This window comes from Rhinatrema bivittatum, chromosome 11 (assembly GCF_901001135.1).
Source record: "Rhinatrema bivittatum chromosome 11, aRhiBiv1.1, whole genome shotgun sequence".
Taxonomy (NCBI): domain Eukaryota; kingdom Metazoa; phylum Chordata; class Amphibia; order Gymnophiona; family Rhinatrematidae; genus Rhinatrema; species Rhinatrema bivittatum.
In genome coordinates this window covers 30,125,358-30,139,592 of record NC_042625.1, presented here as the reverse complement: position 1 = coordinate 30,139,592, position 14,235 = coordinate 30,125,358, and the positions used below count along the sequence as shown (strand labels likewise).

Sequence of the window (14,235 nt, the reverse complement as noted above, 5' to 3'; positions counted from 1 at the left end):
GCAGGAAATGCATTTTATAACATGCATGTGCCGACGTGCGCATGTTATCCATGTGCGCGCGCCGGGAACTGCACGCATGTTATCCATGTGCACGCCTTTTAAAATCTACCCCTTTATGCTGTCCGAAACTGCTACCTTTTAATGGTCACAGAGACAACAGCACTCAGACATATAAACTGGCACATGGCAATCCTCAGAAAATATCTCCTAGCCTTAGAAAACCAATCTTTAATAACCATTCAGTATCTTTTCTTTTTCCTTTTTCTATTTTTTTTTTAAATCATAGCCTGTATGACTTATCTTAGCCAAATGAAAGCTCTGGTTGTTTTCTGCCTTGAAAAAGGATAAAGGCAATTTGAATAATAAAAGAGTGTTACCTTCTCTTGTCAACTGTCTTTTATTGCTCAACCTATCACCATATTCAAGGGATGTGAGCCGGGATGGAAGCCCTTGTGTTACTGGGCTGGCTTTGAGTCCTGACAAGAGGTGGTGAGCTTTCAAACTGTCAACAGTATGCTTCGCTGCAAGGCTTATCAATTGCAGGAGCTTGGCCTCCTCAAGCATTTCAGCTCAGAAAGTAAGCAGACAATCCCTTTTTTGAAAAGGGCTTGCTCAAATTCCAGAGAAAACAAACCCCATCAGATGGGTAGTAAGCTGCTTTGCTGTCCTGGCTTGTATTACTGCAGAGAAAAATCCACAGGAACTTGGCCCATTAAGATAAATTTGACTGAAAACAAATTTAAGGGCTATGTCACAACCATGAAATAGTCATAAAAATTCTCTTCAGTTAAAAAACCAGGTCGAGGCTTGTCCACAACCATCCATTCAATAGCTGGAGGCTATATCTGGTTCCATGATGACATATATACTGGTGATGTCATAAAAAAAAGCAAAATTGCTTACCTTGTAATAGGTGTTATCCCAGGACAGCAGGATGTAGTCCTCACATATGGGTGACGTCACTGATGGAGCCCTGAAGCGGGAAGCTTTCTGTCAAAGTTTCTAGAAACTTTTGACTGGCCCTGTGAGGCCACTGAGCATGCCCAGCATGCTATGATATTCTCTGCCACAGGTGTCTCTCTTCAGTCTCGTATATAGCAAATGTGTTAGAAAAAAATAAATTAATAAAAAAGTATGAGGCCCAACTCCGCAGGGTGGCGGGTGGGTTCTGTGAGGATTATATCCTGCTGTCCTGGGATAACACCTATTACAAGGTAAGCAATTTTGCTTTATCCCAGGACAAGCAGGATGCTAGTCCTCACATATGGGTGATTAGCAAGCTAGAGGCTGACTCATTTTGTATGAAGGCAACAGTGAAGTATTGTTGTTGAAATGAGTCAGTCGAAGATCACAGCAGGTTGGATGTAGAAGGAGTTGGGATTAAACTGGAAACAAGTTCTTTAAGACAGACTGTCCATAGTTTGAATCTTGTCTTCCTTGCTTGTCCAAGCAGTAATGAGCTGCAAATGTGTGAAGAGAACTCCATGTTGCTGCTTTCCATATGTCAAGTATTGGCACTGAACGATAGTGTGCTACTGAAGTTGACATTGCCCTTACTGAGTGTGCTTTTACTCGCCCTTGGAGAGCAAGGCCTGCTTGTTCATAACAAAATTGTATGCAATCTGCTAGCCAATAGGATAGAGTATGTTTACCCACTGCTTTGCCTGGTTTGTTTGGGTCATAGGAAACAAAGAGTTGATTGGATTTCCTGTGGACTGCAGTGCGGTTTAAGTAGAAAGATAGAGTACGCTTGCAATCCAAGGTGTGCAAGGCCCTCTCTCCTTGGTGAGAGTGAGGCCTTGGAAAGAATGTGGGTAAAACTATGGATTGGTTCAAGTGGAATTCCGTGACTATCTTAGGGAGGAATTTAGGATGAGTACGGAGAACCACTCTGTCATGTAAGAACTTAGTGTAAGGTTCATATCTGACAAGTGCTTGTAACTCACTAACCCTTCTAGCTGATGTAATGGCTATGAGGAAGATGGTCTTCCATGTAAGGAATTTTAGATCACAGGAATCTATGGGTTCAAAAGGAGAACGCATGAGTCTTGATAAAACCAAATTTAGATCCCATTGTGTGACTGGGTGTCTAATTGGTGGTTTGAGGTGAGTTAAACCTCTCATAAATCTGCTAACAAGAGGTTGTGTAGAGATAGGTGCATCTGCTACCTGATTATGGTAAGCTGAAATTGCACTTAAATGTACTCTTACAGATGAAGTCTGGAGACCAGATTCTGAAAGATGGTACAAGTAATCTAGTAAAGAATTTGTAGGGCAAGTGAAAGGATTAATGTCATTTTGCTTGCACCATAAAGTGAATCTCTTCCATTTGGTAGCATAGTTCTTTCGTGTGGAAGGTTTACGTGAAGCTATAAGCACTTGGGATATGTTGGATGAAAGATTGAGTGGTTGTTAAGATCAAGCTTTCAACATCCAAGCTGTCAGTGCTAGGGATTGGAGGTTGGGATGGCGCAACCGACCCTGATCCTGAGTTATGAGAGTGGGAGCTACTCCCAGGAGAATGGGATCCTTGACTGAGAGGTCTAGAAGTATGGGAAACCATACTTGTCGAGGCCAATATGGGACTATGAGTATCATGGTCCCCCTGTCCTGTTGTAGCTTCACTACAGTTTTGGTTATGAGCGGTATTGGAGGATACGCGTAGAGTAGGCCTGAGGTACAAGGGCGAGCAAATGTGTCCTTGGCTGGCCTGTTGTTCAGGTTGTATAGGAAACAGTAGTTGTCCACTTTGTGATTCAGATGTGATGCAAAGAGGTCTACTGTTGGTTGTCTCCAAAGTTGAAATATCCTGGTCACTACTGTGGGATCCAGGGACCATTCGTGTGGTTGGAATTGACGACTGAGTCTGTCCGCCACTACATTGTGAATGCCTGCCAGATAAGTGGCCTTGAGAAACATGGAGTTGTTCAAAGCCCATCCCCATATCTGAGCTGCCTCTTGACAAAGGAGGTACGAGCCTGTCCCTCCTTGTTTGTTGATGTACCACATGGCTACTGTGTTGTCTGTTTGGATGAGCACAGTCTTGTTTGTAAGGCAGTCCTTGAAGGCATGCAGAGCATAACGTATAGCTCGAAGTTCCAGGAAATTGATTTGAAATGTTGCTTCGAGCTTTGTCCACATTCCTTGTGTTTGGAGATTCCCTATGTGAGCTCCCCAACCCAAGGTGGATGCATCTGTAGTCACAGTTATTTGTGGAACTGGTGGTTGAAAGGGTAGGCCCTTGCGCAAATTGTCCTTGTTCACCCACCATAGTAGAGTAGAATGTAGTTGGTGGGTTACTTGAATCTGAGTATTTAATAGTTGAATGGCTTGGATCCATTGTGATCTTAAAGTCCATTGTGTTATTCTCATGGCTAGACGTGCCATGGGTGTGACGTGAATTGTAGAGGCCATGTGGCCTAGCAAAGTTAGAAACTGGTGAGCTGTTACATGTGTTTGTGATGTGAGCCACCTTGCTAGTAATGAGATTGTTTCTGCCCGGTCCTCTGGTAGAAAAGCTCTTGCCAGGTTGGTGTTCAATTCTGCTCCTATGAATTGAAGCAATTGTACTGGTGTGAGATGAAATTTCTGATAATTGATCAGGAATCCCACTGAATGCAGTGTTGTAATTGTTTGATTGAGAGAATCGAGAGCTCCTTGTAGAGACTGACTTCTGATGAGCCAGTCGTCTAGGTATGGGAATACATGAGCACCTTGTTTGCGCAAATGTGCTGCAATGACTGCTAGACACTTTGTGAACACTCTGGGAGCAGAGGCGAGTCCGAAAGGAAGGACTCTGTATTGCAAGTGTTGATGACCTACCATGAAGCCTAGGTACTTGCGATGAGGAGGGTATATATAGGGATGTGAATATAAGCATCCTGAAGATCCAGAGAACAAAGCCAATCTCCTTTTTGAAGAAGTGGAAGCATAGTGCCTAGAGAAACCATTCTGAACTTTTCTTTCTTTAGAAATTTGTTGAGATTTCTTAGGTCTAGGATGGGGCGTAGGCCTCCTGTTTTCTTTGGAATGAGGAAGTAACGGGAGTAGAATCCTCTTCCCTTCTGAGATTGGGGCACTGATTGTATTGCACTGAGCTTCAGAAGGGAGGATAATTCTGCTTGTAGAGGAATTAGTTGAGATTCCTGTTGTGGGAAGGCTCTCGGTGGAAATTCTGGTGGAATTGATAGGAAATTGAGTTTGTAACCTTGTGCTACTATAGAGAGCACCCATTGGTCTGTTGTTATTGTCTGCCAGTGTGTGTAAAAATGGGACACTCTTCCACCCACTGGCATTTGTGTGTGAGGGTTTAAAGGAGTGGTTTGTTTTCTGGGTTGTATCTCAAAAACCAGTAGCAGGGCCTGTCTGAGGTGGGGGTTGAGTACGGGTGCCCTTGGTTTCCTAGCTTGGGTGCGTTGCTGTTGAGGTCTGGTAGATCTACCCCGAGATGTTTGGGAGTAGTATCTGCGTGGCCTATAATAAGGTCTCCTTGTTTCCCTGCGAGGAAGTCGGCGAGGAGGCTGCGTGGAAGGATCTTGAGGCATTTGGGACAATTGACGTAAAGTCTCTGTGTGATCCTTCAGTTGTTGGACTGCCTCCTGAACTTTTTCTCCAAATAGGTTGTCTCCCTTGCATGGTAAATCAACAAGTTTTTCCTGTACCTCAGGCCTGAGGTCAGAAGCCTTGAGCCATGCATATCTACGTGCAGCAATGCCCACAGCTGCAGTTCTGGAGGCAGTATCGAAACTGTCATAGGCCGCTCTTACCTCGTGTTTTCCTGCTTCCAGGCCTTTATGTATTATGGCTTGTGCAGGTTCTCGAAGCTGTTCAGGCAGTGAGTTGGTGAGTTCCTCCATCTGTTTCCATAAATTTCTCTGATACTGTGTCATGTACAGCTGGTATGCAGAGATTCTGGAATTTAGCATTGAAGATTGGTAGATCTTCCTTCCCAAAGAATCAAGGAAGCGATGATCCTTGCCAGGTGGGTTGGAGGAATGAGGCCGGATTCTTTTTTATTTTTTCTGTGCAGATTCAACTACCACAGATTGATGTGGTAGTTGTGCCTTTTGGTACCCTGGAGTTGATTGTACCAAATAAGATGAATCCACTCTCTTGTTTACAGCTGACACTGTGGATGGGTGCTCCCAGATACAATGTTGTAAGTCTAAAAGCACCTCGTGTATTGGTATAGCCAAAACTTGTTTGGGAGGATCCACAAATTGCAGCACTTCTAAAGTGTGTTGCCTTGAGTCTTGCTCAGCTTCCAATTTAAATGGAATGGTGTCTGCCATATCCTGTATGAAGTTAGAGAAAGAGAGGTCTTCAGGTGGGGACTTCTTTCTTGGTTCTGGAGGTGAGGGATCAGACAAAGTCCTCAGAGGAGGATTCTGTATCCTGACTGTCCCAGGAATCCTCTTCTTCTTGTCCATACATATGTTTTGGTGTGGTTCTATGAGGCAGATGGAGTCCTGATGGACCTAGTAGTGGATCATCAGTGGGTTGAGATGAAAAAAACCTGTTCTGTAGGTTTTTTAGGCATTGTGTGAAGGACATCCTGGTATTTTTGAAGTAGATGGTGTAAGGATGGCAAATCCTGAACATCTTCGACATCTATGGTTGATGTCCTCGATGGCGCTGATGGTTGCCTCGACATCAACGTCGAGAGTGGTCTCGTACTCGATGGAAGTAACATTGGCATCGATATCGAAGTCGTGGATGGTAGCTGCGCATATATGGACGTCGACGTCGAAGTTAGAATTCTTGGTGTCGACGTCAATTCCTTCAGTGTCCTCGGCGTCATGGTAGACACCGGCATCGGTGGTCCCACCGGCATCGGCAATGTTGCCGGCATCGATGCTTGCAGCATCGGCATCGACGAGGTCGTCGGAATTAATTGTTCCCTCAAAGCCTGTGAAATCGCTTGTCTGATGATATCAGATAATTCCGGCGTTACAACTGCTGGTGTGAGAGTAGTTGTAAGCGGTGGCGAAGGCTGAGGCGTTGGAACCGCTGCAGGGCCCTGCAGGGGTTCCGGTGTCGAGATTGGAGGAGGCCCAGACACCGAGGTTTCGTCTGAGCGTGGCCACTTTGCCGTCGACGGATCCTGGGATGCAGATTCGGACGTCGACGACCTTAGATGTCAATGTTTATGTTTTTCTTTCTGTGATTCGACGGATTTTGTCGAGGTGGACGAGGACGAGGAGTGATCCCCCGATGGTCCCCCGATAGATTTCTTAAGTAGTAGCCGCTGCTTCGCTCCGGCCGGAGACTTCGAGGAAGTGGAAGGCGACGGCATTAACTGGAGGTGGAATAAATGTTCCATTTTTTCTAGTCTACATCTTCTTGTTTTCGGCGTCATTTCGGCACATTGCAGACAATTTTTAACGTCATGATTTTCGCCGAGACATAGGACACACTCGAGATGCGGATCCGTAAGGGACATTTTCCGTGCGAATACCGGACACTTTTTAAAACCGGTAGCCATAGTGTGATCGACGGCCGTCGAGGCAGAGAATGGAAATTATGAGAAAAAATATTTCGAGAAAAATTAATTTGAGACCGAGGTACTCACCAGCCGGTGTAGAAGTAAACCCCTTGAGAGAAAATGTGAGAGAGAATATCTTATTATTTGACTTTTTCAGTCAGAAATTGTTGAGAAATTTCTCAACGGCTCCTATACCCGCGATGCTAACTGCAGCGCGGAAAGACGAAGACTGAAGAGAGACACCTGTGGCAGAGAATATCATAGCATGCTGGGCATGCTCAGTGGCCTCACAGGGCCAGTCAAAAGTTTCTAGAAACTTTGACAGAAAGCTTCCCGCTTCAGGGCTCCGTCAGTGATGTCACCCATATGTGAGGACTAGCATCCTGCTTGTCCTGGGATAAGTAAAAAAAACAACCGTGCCTCCAATTACTGGATGAGGGACTAAACCCACAGGTTCTTGACTGGTGTGGCAGAAGGACAAGGAAGGAAGGTTTCAATACAAAAATGAACCATCATTAGTGGGCATTTGAAATACACTTGCTGCATCTGTCAGGTCCTCACAAATCAGTTTAAAAATAAACAAAAGTATTCCATGTTTTTTGTACTCTATTTACCAGAAAATTATAAACATAAATCTCATATCAAATTAAGATTTTAACCTCATCAACACTAGTCAGACAGGGCAACATGATGTCTCTATCCAGGTCATAAAGTATAATGCATATAAAGGAATGTCATGTTTTGTTACCTTCGTGATAAGGTCAGAGTGTCTAATGATGGCACGTATGAAAAATCTGTAGTCCGTAACCTCGGTGCCATCTTCCACTTTGGCGGCTCCTAGGTAGAGATGCATCTTATGGTTGGCGCAAGGCACAGCAGTGAGGTCAAAATTGCGCATGCGGTTCAGCTCCAGCTGATATGCCAGTGCTGGCTCCAAATGCCGATAAATCCGGTCTTCTGCAAACTGATGAAACCAGTCAAGACATCAGTTTGTGCCATTATCTTTCCAATCATCAGAGAATCCACGCAATATTAAAAGTGGTCCTCTGGCGAGATAGGCAACAGCAATGGGAATGCAACCATCAGTGAGATTGTTGTAGAGAATGACACTGGACAATAGATGGCATGGTCTTAGGAAGATCCTTTCAGGGGCTGATATCACCTGTTCCAATGCATTTTTACATGCAACAGAACATGCATGCAGTGATTTCTAATCAGTTGACGGAGCATAGTTAATGTGTAAATCAAAGAGCAACCTCAGCAAGGCAACCTGAACGTCTTCTTTTTACAAAATGATTTGTCACCAAAGGCTCACTTTACAAAACTAAAATAGTACATTTAAAGCACAAGTACAAACCTCGTCTCTTGCTCTGAATGTAAAGAACTTGGGAAATTCTCTCTGAAACAGGAAAAGAAAAACAAAACAATGAAAATGATACTAAAACCTTAGAATGGTTTATACTGTAGAGAGGATTCAAGATGGCCTCTTGACTGGACGCATATTCAGACGCTCCTGCTTTTCATTACACTTACCGGACTTTCTTTGCAAATGCCTCATAAAAGAAAGGGGAAGGTGAGGGTTTATCCCCCCGAGCCCACACTTCCCGCAGGTCAGCGTGTTATACTGCAATATGCTTCTCCCATATCGACTGGAATAGCGAGCCCCGCTAGCGGAACGGGAGGAGGAGTCCCTTCTCCGCTTGGGGAAATATCGCTAACTCCCCCGGAACCACGATTGCCGCCGAATGCTGTCTCACCGAATGCCTCGGGGCACGAGGAGTCGCTGGTGGGATGCGTCACAAGTGCGACTCCTGAGGGAGGACTCTCGCGAGGTATTTCGAGTTTGGAGGGGTTTGCCAGTGCCTCGAATCCCCCTGAAGCTGCGACATGGAGAGAACAGAGGGTTGAAGAAATGCCGCAAGGATCGTTAACATCGATGGGTCGAGGAGAGGTAATGAATAACCCTGTAAGGAGTCCCATTGAGATTAAAAGACCAGCGGTAATCACTATGGAATCCCTCTGGGAAGTGGTTGTGGGTTTAACGAAGGCGTTCAATGAACAGACCCAAAAAAACGAAGAAATCGCCCAAAAAATGGTCTCTATTGAAAATCATTTACATTTGAAGGGGACAGAGCAGCTGCGAGAGCTACAGCAAGTTAAAGAAAATCTCAAACAAGTGACTGATACTAACGTTGCATGTGTGAAAGATCAAATGATCCTAACACGGCGGCTGGAATCTGTAGAAAATCATTTGAGGCAGTTAAACCTTAGGGTTTTAAACTTCCCAAAAGTGGTGGGTGAGATACCACTACTAACCTTTAAAAGATATATGAAGGAAATATTACAGATACCAGAGGAGCAAATTCCAGCAGTTAAAAAGATTTTGTTTCTAAAACAAGGACAGAGCCAGATACAAATATCTCCAGTAGGAGAAATCGGAAATTTTAACAACTTGTCTGATTATTTGGAAAGCTCTGGACTGGAAATTGCTGAAAGGGCAGTTCTCTTTATTTCTTTGTTCTCAGAATTTGATAGAGCCCTCATTATGAAGTATTACTTTAAAGTAATTAATGTTACATATATGGGTGGTTTGGTTAGGATATTTCCTGATTTATCCAGGGTCACACAACTACGCAGGAAATCCTTTCTAATAATGCGTCCCGAAGCGATAGCTTTAGGGGCAAGTTTTCTTTTACGTTATCCTGCTAAATGCGTGGTAAAGTACTCTGGTAATACCTATATATTTTATAATCCAGAGCAATTAAGGGTCTTCCTGGACGCCAAGAAAGAAACCCCTATAACCTAGAACATCTGGTTCCTTAAATAAATATATGATTGGGAGTAATAGTCAAGGGGCTCATTTGTTAATATAAAGTTTTTCTTTTCCTTTGTAATACTCCTCTTTTTCCTTCCTCCACCAAATATTGCTTAGAACAAAGGAGATAAAATTGTATAACGAATTAGTTGTGTAATTATGATATAATTGCAATTAACAATGTATAATATTTTTCTTTTGTGTAATTCTCCTGATTGAAGCAAAGGATTCTTTGTTTATAGTTTGTAAAATTGATAAATAAATAATAAAAAAAAAAAAAAAAAAAAGAATGGTTTATACTGTATGAAAATTTCATTTATGAGATTACTCTCCTTCTGAAGTCTTGCTCCCCACCCCCACCCTTCCAAAAGAAAAGTCTCAGGATTCTTATGCAGTAATCTAGTTTAGTTTAGTTTCTAGTTTATTAAATTTTATATACCATCGTATTGGAAAAGCCATCACGACGGTTTACAATAACAGGAAATAAAATACATAAAATAGTCAGTAAAACACAATAATAAATGGTACATAGTTCTAGAAGTAAAATAGTTAAAATAATTAACAAAAGGAATATAAAATGAAATAAAATAAGTGCAAGGTAAGATTAAGTACATTAAATTAATTAAAAGAAATAGAAAAATAGTCAGTCTCTTAAAAACAATAAAAGACCTTAATTAGAAACTGCATAAGCACAGCTAAAAATCCATGTTTTAAGATCGGCTTTGAATCTTTTGATATCTGCCTGTAATCTTATTTCTGCTGGCAGCGTGTTCCAGAGTTTGGGGCCTGCTATCGATACTGCCCGCTCTCGTACCGGACTCAGGTGCGCTGACTTCACTGTGGAAATTGTCAGTAGGCCCTTGTTTGCGATCTGAGGTTCCTTTGGGGAGCTGTAATCGAATGGCAGTATTTAACCATTCGGTTTGTTCACCATAAATTATTTTATGTATAATGCAGGCTGTTTTATATTGGGAACGATGAATAATTGGCAACCAATGTAATGAAATTAAAATCGGTGTGATATGATCACACCTTTTGCTTCCTGTTAAGATTCTAGTGGCTGTGTTCTGTAATACTTGTAATGGTCGGATAGTGGGAGTCCCAGTAGCAGTGCGTTACAGTAATCGATATTGGAAAAAATCAGCGATTGCAGTACTGTTCTGAAGTTGTTTATTTCAAGCAATGGTTTTCACCTTTGTAAAGTGATAAGTTTATGGTAGCCTTCCCTCAATTTGATATATGTTTTTTTAAAAATAAGGTCTGTCTCTAAGATTATACCGAGGTCTGGCACAAAGACTGTTAGTTTTATCTTTATATTGTTTTCGAAAATTAGAGGAGGAATCTCTTCATTTCTAAGTTTTTTCTCTAATAATATAACTTCGTTTTTTTCCATGTTTAGTACTAATTTTATGTGTGAAAGTAGTTGCTTTAATGTCTTTAGATGGATAGCAATTATATTAAGAGTTTTTTCGACTGTGTCTTCAATCGGAACAAGAAATTGGATGTCGTCTGCGTAGATGTAAAAATTCAATCCTAAACCTGCAAGCAGATGGTATACTGGCAAAAGATATACATTAAACAGGGTAGCAAATAGGGCAGACCCTTGTGGGACCCCTGTTTCCAGGGAAATCCTGTCAGAGGTCACGTTTTTGATCTTTACTTGGAAAGATCGATTACTGAGAAAGGACAAATAGTGAAATAGGAATTAGAGGCTCCGTTCTTAAATGGTTTGTGCCTCTAATTCCTATTTCACTCAAGTGAATGTCAATATTCCAAAATGTTAGCTCTGTGAGTTATAACTCTGTCGTGGTCAGGTTTTTTCCTCTCGGTTGATAATAATTCTCCAATATAACATTCCAGTTCTGGCAACATCTGCATCTTGGAGGAGAAGTTCATTACCTGCTAATAATTAAGTTGACTTAGAAAATAGCCACTGCTATTACTAGCAACGGTAACATGGAATAGACTTAGTTTTGGGTACTTGCCAAGTTCTTATGGCCTGGATTGGCCAATGTTGGAAACAGGATGCTGGGCTTGATGGACCCTTGGTCTGACCCAGTATGGCATGTTCTTAAGTTCTTAAATACTCATCCACTTATGAATTTTGTTGTGCTTGCTGGGAGTGTCTAACAAATGTGTCACTTGAGAGCTAGAGTCCAAAGCAACTGGCTTAAAATGCATTGGGAAGCTTTAGCAGAACAGAACAGGATTCACTTTTTATTTGTTCTAGCAGTTTCTTTCTGTGCCTACTTTGTCCCTCCCCCCATTTTTAATCCTCTCCCTCACTCCCCAATCTCACTTTGGCTGTCACCATAATGGCTGAACTAGACCTCTACTAGGGCTACCAGCTGTGGATCCCTCCAGAGCCCAGTACACACCACTATGTGATGAGAGACTCCTCCCCACCCAGGAGCTATGACTGCTGCCTCCGCAGCATTCCCATCCCAAGTCAGTCTAAAGAACAGATGCCTGACTATCGCATTGAACCCAAACCTCTGGCACAATGCTGAGCTGTGCTCCCACTGAGTCACTGGGCTGATCCCTATATGTACAGTATATAAGGAAGATACCTGGAAAACTAATTTCTCAGGACTGTGTCATCATAAAAGCTTAAAAATCAAAACACCTTGGAGAAGGAATTTTAATATTAAGATATGCCAAACCACCTGCACATTACTGAAAAATTAAGTAGTGTTTCACTAAAATTCATTCACAATTAGTTCCTTTGAGTGTGTGGAAGAGATCACAACTTATCTGGTGTTCATACCAACCTGTTGCGCTATTAGAAATGTGATCCTTCGGAGTCCATAGTCAACCAGAATTGTTTTCTGCATTACAAAATTTGGGAAAAAAAATTAATTTACATTACCAGAATCTCTACCCGCTCGAAATCTTAGCAATGAACACATTTTCAGAGATAAAGCACCTGTCAAATTTAGCTTCTCAGCTGCCTTTCTATAGTGTTTACTAAGCAGTTTTGCATTTTGAGAGCTTTACAAATGATTATAAAAAATAAGTATCCTACAGAAAATAACTGCTTATTTGTGCATGTCTCTTCTTCTCACCTAAATCTGACTCAAAGAGAAATTAATTGGCAGAGCTAAAAAAACATTTAAAATTTATAAAGCCTATCTACTTTACCAGGCAGTTTCCAGTATATCATTCATATTCATAACAATCAATTAAAACATATAAAAAACTATCATATAAAACATTACTAAATAAAACAACTAAACAGGAAGGCATTACAGAAGTAACATCTAAGTACAAATAAAGCAAAATTGCTTACCTTGTAATAGGTGTTATCCTAGGACAGCAGGATGTAGTCCTCACATATGGGTGATGTCATTGATGGAGCCCTAATGCAGAAAGCTTTCTGTCAAAGTTTCTAGAAACTTTTGACTGGGACTCTGAGCCCACTGAGCATGCCATGATAATATCAGCCACAAGGGTCTCCCTTTAGTCTCGTATGTAGCAATAAGCTTTAGCAAAAATAAAATAATAAAACGTATCGGACCCAACTCCGCGAGGTGGCGGGTGGGTTTCCCTGCTGTCCTGGGATAACACCTATTACAAGGTAAGCAATTTTGCTTTATCCCAGGACAAGCAGGATGCTAGTCCTCACATATGGGTGATTAGCAAGCTAGAGGCTGAGTCATTTTGTAGTGAAGCAACACTGAAGTACTGTTAGTGAAAATGAGGCAGCCAAAGATCACAGCAGCTTGGATGTAGGAGGAGTTTGAATTAAACTGGAAACAAGTTCTTTAAGACAGATTATCCGTAGGCTGAATCTTGTCGTCCTTCTTTGTCCAAACAGTAATGAGCTGCAAAGGTGTGAAGAGAACTCCATGTTGCTGCTTTATGTATGTCAAGAATTGGCACTGAACGATAGTGTGCTACTGAGGTTGACATTGCTCTTACTGAATGCACCTTTACTCACCCTTGGAGAGGAAGGCATTCTTTTTCATAGCAAAACTGTATGCAATCTGCTAGCCAATTGGAGAGAGTATGTTTACCCACTGCTTTACCCCGTTTGTTTGGATCAAAAGAAACAAAGAGTTGAGTGGATTTCCTGTGGTCTGCAGGGCAGTCTAAGTAATATGCTAGCGCACACTTACAGTCCAAGGTATGTAAGGCCAGTTCTCCTTGGTGAGAATGAAGCCTTGGAAAGAATGTGGGCAAAACTATGGATTGGTTCAAGTGGAATTCCGTAACTACCTTGGGGAAGAATTTGGATGTGTCCGGAGAACCACTCTATCATGTAGGAATTTTGTATAGGGTGAGTACGTGACAAGTGCTTGTAGCTCACTAACCCTTCTAGCTGATGAAATGGCTATAAGGAAGATGGCCTTCCATGTGAGAAATTTAGGATCACAGAAAGTCATGGGTTCAAAAGGAGAACGCATGAGCCTTGTTAAGACCAGATTAAGGTCCCATTCTGTGACTGGTGGCCGAATTGGTGGTTTAAGTTGAGTTAAACCTCTCATAAATCTACTGACAAGAGGTTGTATGGATATTGGTGCATCTCCCATCTTGTTATGGTAAGCTGAGATTGCACTTAGGTGTACTCTGACAGATGAAGTCTGGAGACCAGAGTCTGAAAGATGGCATAAATAGTCTAGTAGAGAAGTTGTGGGGCAGGAGAAAGGGTCAATGTTCTTTTGTGTGTACCACAAAGTAAACCTTTTCCATTTCGAAGAATAGTTCTTTTGTGTTGAAGGTTTACATGAAGCTGTAAGCACTTGAGAGACATTGGATGAAAGATTGAGTGGTTGTAAGATCAAGCTTTCAACATCCATGCTGTCAGGGATAGGGATTGAAGGTTGGGATGGCGCAACCGACCCTGATGCTGAGTTATAAGAGTGGGAGCTACACACAGGCGAATTGGTTCTCTGATCGAGAGGTCTAGAAGTATGGGAAACCATACTTGTTGAGG

General features: G+C 42.1%; 1 protein-coding gene across 1 annotated transcript in view; it reads right to left on the bottom strand.

Annotated features, from left to right (window-relative positions):
* Positions 1-14,235, bottom strand: part of LOC115100985 (acetyl-CoA carboxylase 2-like) — a 982,255-nt gene that overhangs the window by 376,399 nt on the left and 591,621 nt on the right. Inside the window, 3 exon segments of the mRNA XM_029620121.1 lie at positions 7,233-7,448; positions 7,842-7,883; positions 12,071-12,127. Of these exon segments, the coding sequence (XP_029475981.1) occupies positions 7,233-7,448; positions 7,842-7,883; positions 12,071-12,127 (315 nt within the window).